This window comes from Camarhynchus parvulus, chromosome 9 (genome assembly GCF_901933205.1).
Source record: "Camarhynchus parvulus chromosome 9, STF_HiC, whole genome shotgun sequence".
In the NCBI taxonomy this organism is placed as follows: domain Eukaryota; kingdom Metazoa; phylum Chordata; class Aves; order Passeriformes; family Thraupidae; genus Camarhynchus; species Camarhynchus parvulus.
In genome coordinates this window covers 13,982,372-14,004,851 of record NC_044579.1, presented here as the reverse complement: position 1 = coordinate 14,004,851, position 22,480 = coordinate 13,982,372, and the positions used below count along the sequence as shown (strand labels likewise).

The 22,480-nt window shown below is 41.1% G+C and overlaps 1 protein-coding gene across 3 annotated transcripts in view; it reads right to left on the bottom strand.

Annotated features, from left to right (window-relative positions):
* Positions 1-21,789, bottom strand: part of SLC9A9 (solute carrier family 9 member A9) — a 171,987-nt gene extending 150,198 nt beyond the window's left edge. For 2 of the 3 annotated variants that reach the window (XM_030954304.1, XM_030954306.1), the window contains exons 1-4: positions 21,448-21,758; positions 15,611-15,813; positions 12,679-12,759; positions 11,979-12,055 (exon numbers count right to left, since the gene is read on the bottom strand). In XM_030954304.1, the coding sequence (XP_030810164.1) occupies positions 11,979-12,055; positions 12,679-12,759; positions 15,611-15,813; positions 21,448-21,622 (536 nt within the window). In that variant the 5' untranslated portion in view covers positions 21,623-21,758. Of the gene's footprint in view, positions 1-11,978; positions 12,056-12,678; positions 12,760-15,610; positions 15,814-21,447 lie in introns of all 3 variants that reach the window. The other variant, XM_030954305.1, reaches the window with a different exon arrangement.
* Positions 21,790-22,480: the final 691 nt, after the last annotated feature.

Genomic DNA, 22,480 nt, shown 5'->3' with positions numbered 1-22,480 from the left:
TATTTACAACATTGCCTTCCACAAACTGCTCCCGAAAGAGCGCTTCAGTGGCACACTTGAGGGGCTAACAAGAGGATCAGTAATGCAAAACCCCCGTCATCTTGCCAAGATTACTAATGAGGCTGCAATTTGCCAGTGAGAGGTTGCAACTGTAATGGCTTTTGCAGTCTACTCCTTTGGTAACAACTCCTGCAGGCTTCTGAGTCACTTCCAGCCTTCCAAGTGTTCCCACAAATGGTGTAACTTTGTCAGGGATGTCCTTAAATCGTTGTGCCACAACTCCAGAACTAAATCCCTACTTAGAAAACTACATGAAAACTTTTGAAAATCAGACTGATTATTAACATTCTGATAGTTTTAAAGACTGGGCAACAATTTTAGCTAAGAAACTCTGTTGTATCCCCAAGACATCCCTAGTTTTCTAATAACTGTTCATCAGAATTGTTTCATTTCTTGAATTATTCAGAACCCCTGGGTAGAACAGTGTTGGAAAACCGACAAGTAAAGGATGACTCTTGTTTAGTAACTTGTAGTACACCCAGTACAAGCCGTGCTCGAAGTCCCAGAAAAGAGAAGTGAGAGCCGCAAGTGATGCTGCTGCAGACTTTCGGGAGCTGCTCTGTCACAAGAGAGCTGGCGCTGGCTCCTCCTGATCTGGAACAGGAGCACAGCTGGATCGGGATGTCCCAGACCAGGCCCCCATGTGGCCTGGTGTCCCCAGGACCAGCCTAGAGAAGCCGTGAAGAGGAGCCCCGGGCAGTTTTGAACTGCATGCAAAAGAAATGAATGCAGTTTGCCGGCGATGAGCTCGGCGCGCTCCCCCAGCGCGGTTCCGCAGCGCCCCCGGCCCGGCTGCGGGCCCGGCCGCGCGAGGGGCGGAGCGCGGGCGCCGCCCGGTGGCGGCTGCGGGCACTGCGGGCCCCGGCCGCGCTGCTCAGCTGCGGGCGCTGCGGCGCCGGGCTCGGCCGGGCTCGGCATGCTCCTTCTCTCGCCGCTTGTTTGCGTTTTAAAAGTAGTCGCGATGAGTTTTTTCTCCCCTCTCTGGCGCGTGGGAAGCAAAGCCGACGGCTCGGGTCTGACGGCGGAAGAGTTAAAACTGTGCGGCCCCAGCCACGCGTGCTGCGCGTTAAACTGCGATCAGCAGCGGAACGGGAGCGCTCAGAGTCTGAAGGACAGCAGAAGTGAGGCTCCCGCGCCGGTCTGGTGGGGGATCAGACACAAACGAGCCTTTGGCCGCAAGTGCGGGTGTTTTGGAAAGGTGCCCAAGTGGGATTAGGACAGGAAGGCGGATCCTGAATATCCAGCTACACCGATAAGGCTGCTGGCTTCTGCGGTGCTGGCCCGTGCCAGCCTCTCGGAGGCTGCTCTCCCTCCGCGATACCCGAGTTTTTGAGCCACCTCATCCCGTGATAGCAATTTTGAGCCATGAATGGTGACGGGCGCTTTTCCGATAGCCGCGGTTGAGCTGCAAACGCTGCAGCACAGCCCGGGCAGGGCGGGGGGCTGAGCTGTTCCCTCCTGTCGCTGTCACCGCCGAGCAGTCCCACCCTGGAACCTGTCAGCCGGTGCGCTGTTCCACATCTAGAGCGAGATCAATATTCTGCTTCCTAGAAATCAAGCCCTGCTTAGAAGGTGTTTTAACATCTTTGAATGAGTAGCAGGCAGGTTAGACAGCTATTGTGTTATGCTTTAGCACAAACCATGGATTTCTGTACGGGCCAGGTAACTTTCATAGGGAGATTACTGAAAGCTGATTAAGTCACCCGTCTCGGAAGGACTCAGAAGGCGGCACAGCCTCCCTCCTGCTGGGCTCAGAAGGTAATGACCGCTGGTTGGAAAGCAGCTGCACCTGGATACTAATGCTGCTCCTCAGAGATGGACACCAAGGTGCATTCAGAGTGTGACCAGCAGGCTCCACATAACCTGACCCAGCTTTTGCAGAAAGCCTTGTTTTTGTCAAGGGATTGGACCTAAGGTAAATTCCATCCTAAATTATTTGTTGAGTGTGACAAAAGAGTGTTGAAGAGCAATCTCACTCCGTTATTCACAGGGCAAGAAACTGAAACCAGCTGTATTCACACCCTGATGAACAACAGAGGGCACCTGCATAAACCACATGACATGATTTGCTAGAGAGAATATCTTCAGATACGTTCCCCTCTTTCTTACTTTCATTTTAGGATACTTATTTTTCATTGAGGTTGCATAAACCCTCCCAAAATCAAATAAAAGGAAATCATTCACAGGGAACACACCTAATGTTTTCATGTGCAGTCCCACTTGGGTTAAATAAAACAGGAAAACAAAACTCTGAAAATTATTCCGATTCATTGGAAAATCAGGTCTTTCCTTATTTTCATCAATGAGTGGGTAGTAAGGATGGAAGAAAGGAACATGAGAAATTAAAAAAAAATTGTTTTTTTCATTTGAAGTCTGAAGAATAACAACCCTTTCATACATCAACAAGGCAATGAAAAGGCGTCCCTGGTGCAGTCTCTGTGCCTGTACATGACCTTAAATTCTTGTTGCAAAGGTTTTGCTGTTACTCATTGTCTTTGCAGAACTTTTTTTTTTTTTTTTTAACCAGTGACATCATCCTGCTCAAAATTTTCAGGATGCACATATAAGAGAGAAAAGCACCCATGCTCTCAATAATGGAGAGGTCAAAAAGGAGAGGCAATTGTGGTCCTTTCTCATTTCAGTTTTGGTTGCTGCTAAGCTTCAGCTGGAGAGTGGTTAGCTGGGGAGAGGCGGTGTTGCAAAGAGCAAGGAAGTGCCCAATCAGTGTATTACAGAAAGCAAAGTGATTTTTTTTGCTTTTTAAGCTATGGAGCTGACTAAGAATTGAGATTAATTAGCATTTTAAGAGCCATCTTCATGCATAAAGTACTTGCTTCAGAAGGAAGTGAAATAATCCTAACTTTTCTTCAGAAAGACCTTTTTATTGCAGGTTCCATATTTCAACAAAAAGTGAGGAGAAAGAAAAATATCCTGCAAGCTAAGTGTTGAGTATGGGGGGATGGAGAACAAGATACTTGAATCAGAAAAAGTGGCAGAAAACTTAAAGTAGAAAAAGTCTGAAAGAGATGGACTAGGGACAGCATATGTTCTGCTGTAAGGTTTGTTATTTACAGCAACATAGAATTTAGACTACCTGCTGTTAGAAGAGACCAGAGGATGTCTCTGGTCAAAATTCCTACTCAAAGCAAGGTTCAGCTATGAGCTCAAACCAAAGTAGTTAGGGCTTTAGCCACTTAGGTTTTGAAAACCTCCAAGGATGGAGATTACATATCCACGATCTCTAGACAATCTGTTCTGATGCTTGAGTGTCCTCATGAAGAAAGAGGTTTTGCTTATATCAAGTTAAACCTTTTTAAAATACAGTTTTTGTCTGTCAATTCTGTCCTCTCACCATGTATCACTCTGAAGAGCCTGGCTTTCCTTTCTTAGTAATCTCCCCTCAAACCCCCTCTTGCTTAGGCTAAATGAGCTCAATTTCTTCTGTTTCTTCTTTCTGGGGCAAATGTCCTAGCCCCTGGCCATCTTGGTGGCCATCCACTGAACTTGCTGCAAGTTATCATCATTGTCAAATGTAATGGACTTCTGAGACAAGCAGTATTTTAAGGAGAGCCAAGGCTAGGGACACACCTTATATGATTTATTGTCACCTTATTAATCAGAAGAAAAGCTCTGTGCACTATTTAAATGTCATCTGCCTCTCACTGTGTAGGATCTGGTTACCTGACCAGACCAGCTTTTGTAGGTTCTGTCTCCAATGAATGCAGCATCTGTCCCAGGGCCATCATGAAAACTGCTGTGTTTACAGAACATTTGAGGCCAGAACCAGTTGTGCTCAGTAAAAGACTTGTCAGATACAAAAGCACCATTTGATCAACTGGCTCAGCAGTGGGGTATGCAAAATGTTGGTGGGTGGGAGAACAAAGCATCCTTTGAGCTGGTGTATTATGAATTTTTCAAGGTAACAGGCAGGAGATCTCAGTCACCCCCTCTCTGCCTGCTCCAATGAGCTGCTTGCTGCCGGTACACTTCCCCGTGTTGCTCAGCATTTGATCTGAGAGCAAACCTGTCAGTTTGAAGAGATGCAGGTTGCAGGTAGCTCCATGCTACTGTAGTGGAATAGGTTTTTCCTCCTCTGTTTTAAATTTCTGTTGCACCTTTCACCATGAGGCAGCTCAAAGCACTTTGCAACCAACTCACAAGTCCAAGTGCTCCTGACAGAGGGCACACAGTTGCCTGTTTTGACTCAGAAGGAAATGTGGCCTGGCTCACTACCTAGCAAAGCCATGCAGGTGTTTATGGCCTGGAGCAGTCTCAGCCTGGGCTGGAGATGCCTTCTCCAGTTATTGGTGTGCAGGTTTCTCATGCAGTATGGAAAAATATCCATAAGAGGTGGAAAATGAACTAACACATCAGAGTCAAAGCAGCTCCCTCTGCTTTCATCTCCTCTGTAGCCTGGAATTGTTCTGGAAAGAAAGGATGTACTGAGAAAGGCAGTGGATATCAGGATAAGGAGCCATAAGGGATGCATATTTTCCATTTCACCAGCTCTGTAAAGATGTTTTCCCTGAAAGTCATTGTAGAGACTGCAAGAGCAGATTTGCAAACTTGAGACTGCAAATGATGCTTCAGCCAAGGAAGCTTTTTTTGCACAGGTCTATGGATGATCTATTGCCAGAGAAATAAAAAACTGGAAATCTTTGGAAACCACACTGTATGTTAATTCTTAAAGGATGCATGAACATCAGGGAAGAAGACATGAGGAGCTCTATTCAAGAGTATTCTTTCTTGCAGTTAAAGCTTTGACATTCAAGGCAATTGGGAAGACACTTTGTATAAAAAAAAAACCAAACAAAAAACCCAAACAAAACCCACACAAACAAACCCTTCCAGCATAGGGTTTCTTATTGGGAAATATCTGGACTTGAGTGTTTTAGCCTGTTTTGCAACAAATGCCATTTGCATGTTTTTCAGAAGAGCACATGATTTAAATTCTTTGATGGATTCCTGGAGAACCTGCTGGCTCTATCAAATACCAAATTAAACATACTTTTAATTTTAGATTAATCCCCTGCTATTCCAGGTTCTGTTTGTCTCGGCAGCCCCACACCTTTGGTGTTCCCTATCATACATTTATTTCCTTTGTATGCTGAGGGGTTCGTCTGGATGATACGAATAATTACTTCCTGCTGCTTGGCACATCTGTTTATGAGAAGAAAAACTGGTTTTTGCATGATCAGCTCTGCTGCAGTAAACAATGTCAGATGGTTATTGCGAAATAGCGACAAATTCTGGCTGAACTTGCAGCAACACATGCTTGAAGGCATCAAAGTTCTCTTGGAAGAACTTTCCACTCTGTGTGGGTGTCAGTGGTCTGGGAAACACTATTTTATATCAGTGCCTTGATTTAATCCAGCTTTTTATCCATAATTTCACATGTCACACAAATAATAGGTGCTTTGTAAAATACTTTATAACTTTTAGACCTGCCAGAACTCTCTGAGTTATGACTATGTGAAACCCTCTTCCCTTTCTATTCCCTGTGCAGAATTCCCCAAGCCAAGTATCACAGTGGGTGTATATTTTCAAGCTTCTCTAAATTTACACTTTACAAACCCATTTTGGATTTACCACATGCCTTTGAACAAAAGTGAGAAGCGGCAACTACCCCTTGTAACTGCAGCTCTGAGCTGCAGGTGGCAACTCCACAGACTGCAATGGAATTACCTCAGATTTGGGCTGACCAAAGAATCAAAGCTACTGCTTTGGGCAACTGAGCTGCACATTAACATGTGCAGCATGCATGCAACATGTTCATCTGCCTTTGGAGAAATCTGGAGAGACTTAGCTTGATTTTTCAGCTGAATAATCTCTGTTGAGTTTCCTCAAGTCATTGCAAAACTGGGGCAATACTGTCTGGTGAGTGAAAAAAATGCCTTTATTCACTCCAAGATGGGGCATGGAAGCAGCCATAACCTCCAAAAGGGCTACCAGCACAGGCACTGCACTCTTACAACAGTTATACTTCATTCAATTAATGTTTTCATACTAGTTTTGTCTTTATTTCCACTCGTAGGCTGAATATCTGGCCTCAAAATATTGTTAGACATTGTTGAAGTCAGACATCTGATGTTCAGGGGCTTTTAGCACTGAGGAGGGTAAGTGTTCTATATATAGTTTTTCCCTCTTTCTCCTTCAGTTAATTTCTACAGCACTAAGATACTTTAACACTTCCCCTCAGCAGTTTCTGTTTGTACCAAAAAGAAAGCTTTTATTCTTGCTTGTGGGGAGGTTGAGCATTTGCTATTTACAAGTGGTGTGTGGAGGAAAGATGGACCTGGGGTTTTTTTATGTGTCATTTGATGACATGCAGTACAAAAGTGTATTTCAATTAGAAAAAAAAAAAGAATTACTTGTATATGAATTAAGCCTAAATTAATACAAAAGTTATCACCTGGAAGGCAAGAGCTTAGCTGGTGCAGCAGCAGATAATCCTTGTACAGTTATTTGCTTAGTTTATGTAGAGCTCTGTAACAGAGATTTTGTTTTTTGTTACCCTTAACCTGGCCCCATTTTCCCTTGCAGAATCAGTTCCAAAATCCAGAAGAATCCCACAGCACCACACAGTAAATTCAAGCCAAACAACATTTGGCTTTGCTCTGCTGGAGCACATAGGTACAAGTGTTTCATTTCCAAGCTGTAAAGTCTATCATAGCCCTCCAGTGAGAAAGAACAGGCAGATTATAGGGCCAGTGCTGCTCCCTATCAGCAGACCCCATTTGTATATTCCATTAAGCTTCCAGCAGAAAGTAATAAACACACCCATGACCTCCCTAAACTCCCCTCTAGCCCAAAGTACTTATGGAAATAAAAAAATATCCCCAGTCTTGCAGAGCTCAGTAACCACAACTACTGCCTGCTGAGGCTTTTGGGTACATGTCTCCTCACCTTTAGAATAATGTTTGGGCAGGTGTAACAGTGACAGAAGTGAATCTCTGACTGGACGGTTATGTCAGGATGCATCTCGCCCAGATAAACACTGGATAGGAAAGTTCAACCTTTTTTTTTAGTGCTGATTTGAGCAACAGTGTTTTATTCAGCCCAAGCCATCCTTCTTTAGAAGGCACAGAGGGACTGCTGTAACAGTAAAGAGTGAAGAAAAAAATTCCATGTGATGGTGGAATCTTTATATCACAGACATTTGAATGGAAAATGTCTACTGTCATAGAAAGTTATGATGGAAAATGTAATCTCATTATCAACAAAAATATCTGTATTGATATTTGATATTCTTGATACTTCTTTCTCTCTTCTAAAAATTTTTTACTTATATATGTATATGTCTATGTACAGAAACAAAAAAATTGCTCTGGTTTTCAAGTAAAAATCATCTAACATTCAAATTTTAAAAGAGAGAATTTAAAAAGTGTATGTTAATTACATTGTATTATATTAATTATATTTATTATGTTGTATTATTATGGTCTCAGTATTTAGTGATCGTATGTGGACAGCATTTGAATGTTCATTTGTAGAATGGTGAGGAATGGCAAAGGAAAGGATTCTTGATTGCCTGTGAGAATCAAGTATGATGACTTATGCCTCACATTTGAATTTAAATGTCAGAAGAGACTTTGTCCAAACTGTTAGTCACTGCAGTTAAACACAGATATACAAAAGAAATACTTTGATTCTATGAGGGTTTTTTAAATTAGAACTTGGATTTTGAGCACTGATTGCCATGAAGTGATCTGCCATGGTTACTGTAAATCCAGCATCCATGTGCTCACAGACATATTGGAATGAATCAAGCCACACCAACCACCTGTGGCTCCCACTGAAATAAGAAGTCCTGTCTCCCCAGCCAGAGAAGGTTGTGCTAACTGAGCAGCTAATAAAAACACCAGCATCCTTCCACCTAAAACGGGGATCATCCTGGCGAGATTTTTCCTAACACCACTATTATCAGCTATTTGCATTTCGTAGCTTCACTCAAAACAACAATTACTCTACTTTTTCTGATCCAAACCCCAATTTTATCTCAGCTCTCTTTGCTTTATTCAAGCAAAATTCTCACTGCAGCCACAAAGATCAAACTTGGCCTACGCTTTCTGTAAATACATTTGTTATTTGAGTTGCACACTCAGAGAGGTTTAAGTTCCAGAAAAATCAGGCCTTGCCAAACGTAGTAGACAGGCTGGAAAAATATGAGTGAGTGACTGCAAACATGCTGCATTCTAAATATCGAAAATGGGGTTTTGGCATTGCAATTCGAGAGAACTCAAGTGAAACCAAATAAAAAATCACAGATAAGACCAACTTAATGATCTCAGTGCTCACATGCATAGGCATCTTGGCCCTAGCTGCCACTGAGAATACTGAGCAAAGAAGTCAAAAGGATTTCAAGTGGGGAAAAAATGCAAATGGTTCTACACCCTCTGCCACTCAATATGTTGCTCTGATAGGTTGTTATCACAGTGTCAAGATTTTTCCAAATACTTAAGCACTCTTCCATTATCAAAATAGAAAATATCTATGACAGATACCAATTCTGGAAAATGCACCCCAGCACAGTTTATTAAAAATAGAATCTAAGGGAAGAGAACACTATTCTTTGCAGAAGTTAGCATTAGGTCCTTCTTCCTGCTTCTTCCTAAGATGTAAAAAATAAAAAAATAAGAGGGGGCAGATGTTTATTTAATACTTCAGCAGCCCAGTTTTTATGCACTCACTGGGTAGCATCAGCTCAGTGGTGCTTCAGCTTACCATGGCCATAATACACAGCTAATAATGAGATACCCATGGAAAAATACAGCAACAATATGCAGCAGTCCCACAGAAGCAGGGCTGGCTACACAAGTACCTACAGAAAACCCCTGGACTCCTGGGGGATATAAATGGAGCACAAATCAGAATGGGACTTCACAAGAGCAGCTATGACTGCAAACCACATTGTGTTCATGGAAGCACAGTGAGCAAACCAAGAGAAGCCATTAAGTCTTTTGTTGGCACGTGGAGGTGACATGTGGAATAGAGTGTTTCAGTTTGGATTGCAGGACAGGGAAGACAGAGAGGGCACAGAACCACCAAGATAATTTGAGGGCTGTGGCATATGAAGAGACAGAAGCTGAGCTTCCTCATGTAGGTGGGAGTGGAGCTAAGTGCTGTCTTCAGGTGGGTACAGAAAACATGAAGCCCCTTCTGAAGGCTGCGTAGGGAAAGGATGGGAGGCAAAAGTTACAAGGTGAAGCAAGGAAAGTTGCAACTGGATAAACACTTTGAAAGACACTTTGTAGTGAGGGTGGTTAGGACTGGAACAGATATCTCAGAGTTCTGGATGACTGCAGACAGCCAGACATTGCTTCCAACCAAAGTTATTCTCTGAGTCCATGAAACTCAAGGAGTCTCCTACAGCAGAAGACTGCCTGCCCTGTGTCAGGCTGAGCCTCAGAGAGGCTTGGCCTGGATGGTTTTTCTCAGGAAGAAGGAGCTGCCTCAGTGGTTATTCCACACTACTCTTCAGAAGATAGGAAGCTGGACCACTGAGAGGGAAAAGATCTGTTGAAAGACTGGATCTTCTATGATCTCATGTCATGCAGACCCAGAGACAGCAGACTCTGTTCACCATGAAAGGGACCACTTCAGCTATTCTGGAGTTAAAATAGGGCTTGGAGAGGGGGAATTTTCCCTTCCCTCATGGGATCTCTCTGCATGGATCCTTGCTAGTCAGATTTGGTGTGAAGGGCATAATTAGTGCATTTTGCTGGGAAAGCTTTATATCTTTCCTGTGTGTTGAGTGGCTGAGGACAGTCTTACAGCAAATATGGGCAGGCATTCCTTAGAGCAGTACTTAGCTGAAACTAAGTAGGTTTTGGCACAATCTTCACTAAAAAAAATCAATCTCTCTTACTCCTCCTTCCCCCACCCTCAGTGGGAATATCTGATTATAGCCTTTTCACTCAAATTCCACACAGCTCCTCTTTCTTGAGGCCTTTCACACAAAAGCAAAGACTCACAAAGAGCAGACAGGCACCATTGTATCCCTGTGTTCCATGGCAACGTTTTAGCACTCCAAGAGTTTGCAGCAAATCCAAATGATGTTTCTGTTCTTTATTAATGATATTTCCCAGCTGTTTCTGGTTGACAAAGAGAGGTCTGGTCCTTCTTTGTTACAGGCTGTGCCCTGCCACTTCAGGGAGCCCCAGAGGGGTTCACACAGAGCTCTGTAATTCAGGCAGCAGGAGCACAGCCCCAGTGAGAGGCTGCAGACAGCAGAGCTTGAGCCTGGGGATATCGAGGTACTGCCTGTGCTTGTGCTGTGCTCATATGATGAGAAGAAAGCACAAGTATAATCATACCTGTGCACAAAATATTTGTCTACAGCAGTATTACCTAGAAGTACCTCAGGGTTCTGTCCTTTTTTTTTTTGTAACAGCAGCTAGTTCTTCACCCTTTCTCTCTTAGGACATATTTTATTTTTCTTTTAGGGCTTACTTTTCATTCCCTTCAGTAAAGTTTTCATATTATCTTTCTTCTTCTTCATGCAGTCATTATCTCCTCCTTATCCTGACATGCACATTATGCAAACATGCTTCACATTCACACAAGCCCTGCTCTGAATCTATTACTGCCTTCTCTGCAGTGGTTCCACTGGGGGCTGTGGGTTTGTACAAGAACACAGTGCAAGGCCCAGTGCTTACCACTCTCTACCCTAAGGTTTCCTTTGGATCTTTATCCCTGACTTTGGGCTTGAACTTTGAATTGCTAGTAGGAATTGTTCCTAGTAGAACTTTTCTATTAGGTTCTATCTGCATTTATTCTGTTTTAGATAAAATAGCATGGATACAGGAATGAAAGTATTGGGAATAAAGGCTGAATTCAATATATTATGTTAATTTTAACAAACTTATCAAAGCTGCTCTGGCATTTTCCATATACAAGGGGCAATGTCAGAGTCATAAACCAAACACATATTTAAAGGCATTACTGGCTGGACTACCCTAATGCTTTCCTGCAGTCTCACAGATCCACTGGCTTTGGTTTATGTTCAATAGCTGAGACAAGAGAGTGGAAGCACAGGAAGAGTCCTGCTGAGATCCAGAACCTCTGTTACCTCAAAAATGTGCTACCATTTGGCTCAAACTGTTGTTTGGATGTAGATTTTTTTACTGAATTTATAATTTCAATGTTAGGAGTGCTCTCTGCCATAGATGGGTATGAAAAGAAAAAAGAGCAAGGGTCATAGGTATAATGCAAATAAGACAGGGGGAAAAATATGAGTGATGTAGCTGTCCAAGCTTTGAACTGTGAGAAGTGATGAGGTGCCGTTTCTTGAGGAAAGCAAAATTTCAGAAAGAAAAGTGAGATTAAGCTTTTCCTCCCCAGTAAATGGGACACATGGCACAATGCCTCTGGGCCTGAAACTGAAGGCATCCTTTTTCCTGACCCCAAAGCTGTTCAGTGTTTTTTTTACATGAAGGGGAGACAGCCATGTTGAGAGTTTACACTCCTCTGTATTGCAGCACAGATGATGATCACACTTTGATTGCAGAGTCTAAATTTTCCTGGCACTTGGAGCAACCATGGCTTACGGGACATTTAATACCACAATGCCTCTGGTGCATTATGCTTACTAAGCTTGATGATTAGAAATCTAGGATATCAAGACAGATATGATGACATACCCATAAAAGAATGGTTTTAAAATCATTGAACTCAAAGTTATAGGTCATTCATGTATTTTACTATTATTAAAATGACATTAAAGGAGAAACTTCCATCACATATTAATGCCAGTAAGAGCCTTTTCCATCTCAGCACTCCTTGAGAAGGAATTACTTTATCTGCTACACCAGTTGCTAAGTATATGGACCATGCAGGCTCTGCAATTCTTTTTACAGTTTAGTTTTTAATTGAAAGAAATACCAAGCATGTGATAATAGCAGAAGGCACTCACTTACCCTATGACAACGCAGGAGATGGCAGTTCCCAAAAAGGCATAGGTTAAAATTGATCCTAAGTTACGGAAAAAATGTCTCTGGGGAGGAAAGTTTGAAGGAAAGTTCTTTGTTATATAATAAATAAAAAAAGCATTCAGACCAAGTGGAAACACATCTAGAAGTGTTTCCATTTCCATCTAGAAGTGAAACCATTTGTTGCAACACATTTCTCATATAGAAGATGGAGCAATATTGGCTACCTCAGTTATTTTGGAAATTACAACTTAAGGGTGTTCAATTTTCTCCCCCTGGTGGAATGCCATCAAAATTTCCCTCTTTTTTATGTATCTGGCCAAATGTTTCAGGATCATGGCAGATTGGAAGTACCTGATGCAAATGGTATCATGACCCCATCTCTTGAACAAGTCCTGATGAGGCAGGATATGAAACACAGGCTGTTCCTGCCTGCAGTTCACAGCACTCAAAGTGGTCTCTTCTGAAAACAGGAGGCCTAAGTGCTGTGAACTGCACAATCAGATCTTTGCACGAGGACAGAAAGAGAGCAGAATGAGGGCCATGAATCATTCATTTTAATCCATTCCTGCCAAGTCCTTCCCAGGCATTGAAATTGTTAGCTGACTGTCCTCTCTCACTGGCCTGTTGGGTCTAGAGAGCAGCAGCCACACTCCGACCCTTCTGTCACAAAAAGAAAGACACATACCTTCTTCAAACTATATCCAGCATGAAATATAATGGGTGGCAGCAGAATGTTGAAGAAGATGGAAGGATCAAAAGTCATCTGCTAGGAAGGACAAAAGAGAGGGTAAGGACAAATAAAGTAGCATTTAATTTGATATGATAGTTTTTTAATTGTATCTTCTTATCAGGACTGATCTCAGGCTCACCTCCACTGTTTGTGGGATTATTCTGAGTTGGTTTTTTGCAAGTATAAATGTGTAGTTCCTTACAGCTTGTAGATGCAGAATACGATTTGAAAAGTATTCCTTCAAGAAGGAAATCAGTTGTGCTACATTACAAGGAACACATAAAAGCAGCTTTACCTGTGACAGCAGCTGCCCTACCAGACATCCAACTTGCCAGTCCCATGACATAACTCCTGGTTCAGACATGATCTCCTGGTCACTTTCAGGAAAGACACATCAGCAGGGTTGTGCCTCAGTTTCCCATGTACAGAAGGGTGATAAAAGGCCTACATCACCAAAACCAATGCAACATTTCCTTTGAAGGAAATGATTTATAAAATAGCCATTAAAAGTTTTAAAGCAATGCTAAAATGAGGAAGTGCACTGATCATACTGGCCTTCAACTTCTGGCACAGAGAAAGACCAAGGACATTGCTCAGTCATTGCAATTCAATAGAATAGAACAGAATTCTCTTTAAAATTACAGCATTGCTGGAGAAAAAAAAACCCAAAAAAACCCAACTTAAATAAGCCTGTGTACTGCTCAGTGTTCTGTCAGTGGGCAATATTATACCAATACTCATAAGAGACAGGAGGTAGTTAGTGCAAAGGCTTGCAGCTCCTTTGTTCAGATGAAGCAATATTTTAGGGCTATGGTATTATAAATTATTTTCCTTCAAAAGAGTAAGACCTGCCTACAAAATTACTTCTGCCTTCTTACTAACAGACAGCTTGATTCAATAAACAGGAAGTGAGAGCTGAGACTTTTTTCCATCCTGCTCACTTTGAATTATAAAGCTAAAAATTCTAGCTAAATAACCTGCCAGCAACGTTAGCTGTGCTGGCACCATCATTGAAAACCTAATGAAAAAAGGATTTTCTTAATTTATGAACTAACATTCTCAAATGTTAATTTTGGAATTAATTCAGCAGATATGTTAAAATATCTTTTCTGTGGGCATCAGAAATCCTGACTGCTTGTTTTATTATTCAAAACATGTTCTGAAGAATACATGTTTGTAAGTCATGGCACAATCTATTCTCTTTGATAGAAGGCACTAAGTAAACACTTTTAGTGCAGTCAAAAGGGAATTACAGTTTTACAAAACCCAGAGCATGGTGTGATCATGTTTTCTGTTTTTTACATTAGTGCTTTTGCCAGTCAGGAAGGCTGCCAGGCATTGTTATTGTCTCCTAAATACAGCTGAACTCATCCCCCTTTCCTTTTTTATTTATTTTCTTTTCAAGAGGGCATCTGCCAGGTAATTTTAAAGGAAAAACAAGTGAAAATCCAGGCAGACTGAGGTCTCTGCAATAATTTAGAGGAACTACAATTCACAACTGAGACCTTCAAGAGCCTTCCAGCAAAGTGAGACTACAGAAACAAGATTGGGCAGTTCCCTGTAGGGACAAGAGAAATTTCTGTGCAAGTCATTGTTCCTCCTCTCCTAAGTCAGCTCCAGAGCCAGGTCTCATGAAGAGGATCAAATGTAATGGATTAGTACACGTGCCTTGGAAATGAAACACACACTTTGGCTAAGACAAAGCTGCAACTGCAACCAACTAGCAGGAAAAAGAATGGAGATTCAGCAAAACCTGATTAGTCTGACTGCCACAGTATTTTCCTGTCTCCACCCACCACAACTCTAATGGTCCTTGACAGTCTGGTTCTTTCTGAGAAGGGCGAGTCTGGCAGTAACAGCAGACAGGCACACAATGCTGCTGCATCAGCAAGAAATTTGAGCAGATGGTTAAATGCTAATTCTGCTGAGCTCCACAGTGTACATTCTAAGCATAACTTAAAAGTTTTTTCAATGATAACTGTATAATACACAGGATCCTGCATTACTGTGCTAGACAAACAATAATACTCGGAAAAAAGCTAAATAATACATTGCACTATTGTAAAAAGCCATTGGTAGGGGCTTTTGAGCTTCATGTGAATATACAATGTTTTTTAGCACAAAATCCCAGTTTTAAAAAGTGCTTTTGCACTCCAGTGCTCTTCAAATGGCTGCCATTTGAAAAAAAAAAAGGTGAACATTATAAGAAGCAAATGTTATGTGTCCAGGGAAAGACTATACTAAAAAAGTAAATTTTTTTTTTATATACTGGAAAAAAGAAAAGTCTATGGCATTGTGAAAGGCTGCAAATTTTCTCCTACACTTCCCTTTTTGCATCCAGCCTGAATTGCCCCAATGCTATCTCCCTACTGAGGACCACTGCAGGAGTGGAAGAATGTATGAGAATGCTGTGATGAATGTAAGTGTACATTAAGTACATATTTACAAGTTTGTGTTTTGAAAAATGTTCAGACTTTGCAGTTTCCTGTGCTATCCACAGGAGGTAACCTCCCCTTGCATTATCCGGCCAGAGCAAGTCACTTTGAAGGCAGAGGAAAAGTAAAGATATCAGTGGGGTTTGCAAAGGTTTAGTGGCAATGAATCCAAGTTAACAGCTGTGTCTGCAGTGAACTCAGTGTCTGCAGGAGCTGGGACTGTCATTTGAAACAGCTCAGGAAACCATTCTGTGAGCGCACAGTCAGCCTGGAGCTAAATGATGGTCAGGGTTCTACCACACTTCCTTTCCTTTACTGTTCTTCTTCCCCACCCTAAATTCAGAACAGACTCTCTCTGTCTCATTTTAACTTGAAGCTTGTTTTCCTCTCTCAAGCATGAAAATAAATATCTTACAGAGTTCAGAGCAAAAATAAGATAAGATAGCTTTTACCTTTTGAAGCATTGTATTGCCTTGGTGACCATTGACATTGTGGTGGCTGATCTCTCTTTTATATTGATATTCATAGACCTGATTTGTTATATTAATAAGCAGAGTGGATGGCCCAGATTTCAGTTTTTCACATTCATAAACAGTACCACTTTCAACATCTGGTGATTTTGTCACATATCGTATAATTAATCCCATTACAAGGCCTGGAGAGTAAGAAAAAAAGAAGAATTAAAGATATTCAAGTACTTTTAAGTATTTGATGCCACACATTTAGAGAAAAAAATAGCTCTGCCAAAACTAGGATACCTTTTCAGTGTTTCTATGTTTACAGAACCTCTCTCAACACTTCATAGATTACCACACAATATTCTTCCAAAATGGTCATTTCATTAGAATGCAGATGTTGGTTTGACATATGCACAGTCATACTCCTATTTTTGTGATCCAGTTGCTGGCATAATAATTAACTGAGTTTCTCATCCACTGCATTTTCAATAGTTATTTAGAGCAGGGAGATGTCTGCACAACTCATGTGCTGAACTGAGCATATAAACATCAGCTGTGCTCTTGGGTATTTTACACACTTCATTTGTGGAGACAAAACTCTGACACATCCTCAGGCACATTCTGCTTTCTGTAGAAGATTGCATTTTTGAGACTGCATAAACATAGAATAATAAAGTCAGGAAGAAGGGAAGGAATAATAAGACTATCTACAATTTAGGGCTCTTAGAGATGTTTTGTTTCCATTTACATTTAACAGAAAGGAAAATGTATTTCTGCAGCCATCCTTTGGACAGTATGGCTCTTTCTGTTGGCTCTACTGGGAGGCTGCATGTTTACTTTAGGAGAGGTAATATTTAGCTAGATAATATTACTGAGATTATTTCCACCCTCAGAGACTTTGATTTGGTTTCAAATTTAATTTCCATATTTCTTTTATGTCATGTATGCTTTCAGTCCCATGTATAGATTGAACAGCTTTACAGCTACTAATTATTGGCATAACCATAAAATGCTAAGAATGCTCAGATGAAATATTGATGGAAGACACCTAAACATCTAGAAAGATATACTTACTATTAAAAGACAAGAAAGAAATTAAATTACATGACATATCAGAGAAGCATCTGCAAAATCTGATGTTACAGTTTCAGTTTGATCCCATCATCAGAAGGGGATACAAGGGATCACAAGGACCTCGAGAATCCATATTATTGTCACATCTTCTCCTAACAGGGACTCTTGGAATGCAGATTCCTAGCATACCTGTAAGTCAGGTTTGTAGCTTCTTGGAGTGATGCTAACAGCTGTAATGTCTGTTTTAGTGTGTGCAGGCATTTGTGCTTGTTTAGAATCTATTGTTTAGTGTGGCTGCTTTCTAAAATGATGGAGGATTTCAATAAGCTGTACAAAATCCCAAGACCTCTCTCTTGACTAACACAGCATTCATGCAATAAATCAGATAATAAATCTAGCTGTAGTAAAAGACAGAATTCCTCAAAATGTTAGGGGAAGGTATGTGTATGTAAAGGGAAGCAAGCACTGCATGTGCCACTATGAAATATGACTTCCACAGTGCTCAGCCCAGATGTCCAAAATCATGAGTCAGAAACCAGGAAACCATTCATTAGTTAAAACTGTCAGGGTTTTCAGCTTATTTTTATTAGATTTCCTCCAGAAGAATCACATAATTAATTTTTAAATTCAATTTCAAATATGTTAAAAATTCAGCTTAATTTGATAGACTTGATATTTTTCATTCTCTGGAGCAGAAAACGTACAGGTTTTCCTTTACCATTTTTGTCCTTATGACTCAATGTTTTAAATTACTACTTCTATTACCAGGTATTGTTTAACCTGCTCAGGTAACAGAAATATTTTGTAGACATTCACCAAGGCCTGTGTGAGGACACTGGCAGAAAAAGACTATTCAAAAAGTGTTTTAAGCACATTTATTTAAATACAGCATTGAAACAGAAAAGGCTGTCACTAATATCTGTTACAGATTTCTTTAAAAAAGTCTCATCTGTCCTTTGAAGTGGGATCTTGCAGCAAAATCTCACTAACTACAGCTCAGTCATGCTTCAACTGAAGGAAATGTAGGTTCTCCAGGTTCTTCAGTGGAAGCAGGATAACATCATTAATTACAGATGTGACCATTGGTGGGATTTTTTAAGTCATTGTGTTAAACTCCTGAGCTAAATAGGACTGTTCTTTCCCCAGGATTTCATCTAGTCAGCTGTTAAATGCTTTCTGTAGTAATAACACTCAGGGAGGCAGCTTTAGTCATTACTTGATTTTCCAGATATTTAAGGTTTTCTTTCAAGTTTCTTTGTCTCAAGAATGTTGCTCCTCCCTTCACCTCACCACTACAAAATTTCAGTTTCTGCTTAAATTGTGATTTTCCTATGTCTATTCTGAGTTCTAACAACCTTTCTTCATTGTGAATGTTGTAATCAGGAAGACAGTGAAATACTCTGCTTTATGGAGGTTCAGAGATTTCTCCTTCTGGCATCTGTTCCATCCATTTCTGCCTGTGAGGTATGGGGATACTCAGAACACACCATCAGAAGGCAAATAGAATTATTTCACACAAGAGGCATACTGGATTTAGAAGGCATAAGAATGAGAGTGTTCATTATTAGACACCTCCAGCAAAGCTGAATCCAGAACTGATTTTGCCTCACTTCCAAATGAATGGGATGCTCAGAAGGGGCTGCAGAGGGTTTCTGTGAGTCAGCTTTCCCTCTGCACACCTGTCCCCTCCAAACCTGGAGAAACACCTCTGGCCACTGCAACCCAAAGCCATTTCATGTGAGCACCACAATGGCTCTTCTGTCATTCAGCCTTTTTATGTTTTCATTCCAGTCTCACCAACTAATGCCATGGAGCACAGCATTGCAGGCTGGTACACCTGCAACCAGCCCCACCTTCACCTGGGGGTACCACCCACTCCCTAGGGGTGACAGTTACTCAAGCTGAGAACAATTTCCATTTAAATTTGGTAATTAACCACCCATGTAAAAGGCAAAGCTTGATTTGCTGCTGGTTTGGGGTTTTTTTTGTTGTTGAAGTTTAACTCTGGCTGCCTCCTTGCCAGAGTGTTTTAGCCTCTTACTCAGTGCTGTGGTGGTATCTCTATGTGAGCCTGACACCTGAATTCTGGGGAGAATGAACAATTTGGATCCTTGCACTCAGTTTGTCACTGCATAGCTCTGGGTTATTGCTGCACTGATGTGAAGGGCCCTGACTTACATCTTACACGGGGGATCTGGTACCTAATGGTTTATGGCTGAGGCATTTAAAGCTATGTGGCCTGGCAGGAGGTGGCTGCAGGCACTTTGGTGTTCTCTTGGCTCCTTGTGTCTTCTCCAGCACCAAGAGGCCACATCCTGGGGTTGCTGTTCTGAGAGGGCTCACCTGCTCTGACCCCAGGCGAATGGCTTTGTTTTCATCAGTGCTGGTGTAGATCATCTCCCACACTATTCCTGAGTGTGCTCTTGGATAGGAAACTCTCTCACACCCTCCTGTCTCCCTGGTATACAGGAATCAGGAATTAAGTTGAGTTTACTATTAGTGGTTGTTTATCAAACCCAACTGTGATGTGAAGAGAAACTTGCTCTCTGAGACTCAGGAAAACCAAGAAACCAAGGAATGAATGAATGAACGAACAGGTAAGTCTGTATTCTTATTCTTCTTTGTTGTTTGTGATTGATTTTTCAGTTTGGTCTCAAAACAAACAAGATTTTTGAGTCCTTAAATACTTTCAAGATAAATGACTTGCTATATACATACACATACATATTCACACACTTGAATGTGAAATAATGTTGAGTTAATTCTGCATTATTCAAAATGTGTTTTGGTTTTTTTTACTTTGTGGAAAGATTTTAAAATTAAATATAGCTATACTTATTGTTGAAGCATTGCTTTGGTAAAAAAAAAATACACCTCAGTTATTTAAGTTTCTAAATAGACAGTATGGTTGGGGTTTATTTCTTGCTGGAACTATTCAGCCTAAAACTGAATTCTGCTACCAAGCCTAAAAAAAAAAAAGCCAACCCCCCCCTTTCATTTGTTCTCTACTTTAAATAGCACTTTCTATCAGGCTGTGTTCCGTTTGTGGCTGTTCAGCATTTTGCAGTAACTGTAAAACTTCCTGAGTTTGTCTTGCTCTGATTGTTTTTTCCCCCTGGTGTTCCTCACACTTTGCCTTCCCTGTCCTCTCCACTGCTACTCCCCTGAGGGCACAGTCGAGGAATGTGGGCCCACCTGTCATCCTGTGGGACACACTGCAATAAGTGCCTCTGTCCCATCACTTGAAGGCAGTTTATCAGTTCATTGTATTGCTATTCACATATCTAATAAATAGCTCAATGGGCTGGAGCAAAGCGAACTGGCAGGACTGGAACCTCTTTTTGTGCAGAAAAGGTAGAAATTAGAATTGTTTGGAAAGGGAAGGTGAAATTAAGTGAGGGCAGGACTTGTCACACTGTCAGTGCTTGGTGTCATGAAGATTTTCTCCTAAAGTTGCTGCCTGCTGATCTGACAGCCTCTCTCATGACCTCTGAAATTTCACTTTCTTTTCAATATTGCCATTCCATGGTGTTAAAGATACACCCATATCCAAAGTTTTGAAGGATAAGAAGGGCATCATTAGCTTTTTAGATCCTACAGATAAGCTTTTTTCCTGTTTGAAGACTGCCATAAATAATGCAAGACTAAAGAGATAGTTTATTTACAATCATGAGGAATGTTTTAATAATTCAAAAACTCCGTCCTGCTGGAGCACTCATCTCTTAACCAATCCAAAGCATATGAGCAGGTTATCCTCATGATGTGCAGAGTATGTTCTGGGCAGGCAGCAAAACAGAAGCAAATGACGATTAAAACTCTAATTCCATACTTATTTATTTTTGTTTTGTTGTATTCTCTCATATTTCATTTCTGTTTTGGCTTTTGTCTAAATCTTCATAAAATGCCATCAGCTGCACATGGCAAACAGCACAATAGTGAGAAGGAAGCTCCTGCAGTAGAGGCACCCATCTTTACAAAAGCAGTTTTGGGTATTGCAGTGCTAGAGGATGTGGTGTGCACAGAATGTGTCAGAACAGGCGGGCACTCAGGTAATGGCTGAGCTGTTGATTTCTATCTTCCATTTTGACAGTTTGCCTTCCTGTATGTATCTTATGGCAGCAGAGTATCTCAGTGAAACAGCACCAAGAACGTGCCAGGAGAAGTCATTACACATGTAAGTGTGAGCCATTAAACCACAGAGTACTTGGGGGACAATGCAGAAAGTTCTGTGTGAGAGTGAAATGCTACATGGCAAAACTTCATCAAAGATAAGAACTAGGCAGGCAAGCTAGAGTTACCCTACAATGACAGCATTGAGAGCAAACTTGAGACACATTCTTCAGTGTGCTTTTCAAAGGCACAGAGCAAAGCCAAAAGAAAGCTCCCAATATAATTTAAACTTTATTAGTCAACATGTCTGTATCCACAAGGCTCCTTAGACTAACAGCTTTGAATGCTGGACAAACCCAAGCAGCTGTTTTTGTAAATGGTGAAGTCCCCAGCTCTCTGCTGCCTGAGCACAGGGAGCAGAATGCACATGCTGGGGATAACCAGCTCATCACAGCTGCTCCCCTACCCAGGCAGCCTCTGGCTACTTCAGGAGAGATGCTGTCACATCATTATTTTACCCCACACTTAGGGAGCTGATGACATTTAATTCAGCACATTTCTGAGCTTTGTCAGCACTTGATCTCAAGTGCCTCATCAAAAATATGCAACTAGTCCAGTGTTATGCTGGCACTTGAATTTATACTCACCATAAAGCATAGCTCCTCCAGTTTCATGCAGAAAGCGGAATCGATGGTTTTTAAACAACCAAATTGTTAATATTGTAAGAATAAGTAGAAAGTTAAAGATTAGCAGCTCCACAGCTCCCTGATGATAAAAGTGATCTTCATCTTTCACTGATACATATTCCTTCAACTTCTCCATTTCATTCCCTTTATAGAAAGTTTGTGAAAAATAAAAGAAGAAAAAAAAAATCCCAGGAAGGAAAGTGTTGTCACCTTTAGTACAAAAACTCCAGACACTACAGAAATTCACAGCAAGCACATCTGTTTCATTTGCAGCCTCATGGTGAAGTGCCCCAGCTCAGAATTCAGCTGGATTCTAGTTACAGCTTCCTGTTTCTCTCTTAAAGCTGCCCTGTCTCATTTCTAATGGTACGATTGTGTCACTGACTGCGCTTGCTCCGGCTGCGGATGCACAAATTGCCTCCAAGGCTCAGACTCTCCATTTCTAAAATTCTGTTGCAAAACTCAGCGTGTGTTCATCATGTTTTCTTCCTGTAGTTTACAGCCCAGTCTGAATCCTAGGAGTCCTATTTTGTCTTCACAGTTTAAGATGGAAAAAAATTATGTTAAAAAAATGGCATAAAAACTTTCACTACATTTTGGAAGTTTAAGAACCTTTCCTCTTTCCCACTTCCCCATGTTTAAATGTAAGTTACACAGAATAAATGTGGCCCTTCTGTGGTGCAAAGACAGAAGAAAACAAATCAATGGATAAGGATTTCAAGATTTAGGCACTTGTATTGATCTTGCCAGAAGACAAATCTCTATAAAAGCAAGGGTCCAATTACCTGTAATTAGAAGTACTTAAACCTGCCTATTGAACTGAATAAAATGCAGTGGAATATACTTTTCATAATTTCTGCTGGTTTTGTGTTTTGATTTATTAAATTCATTATTCCATTATGCCAGAAAAACAGTAAAAAAACTCTATGTATAGCAAATACTCCTGGACTTTTGTGTCTATGGTCAAGGCTGCAATGCATTTACATACAGAGAA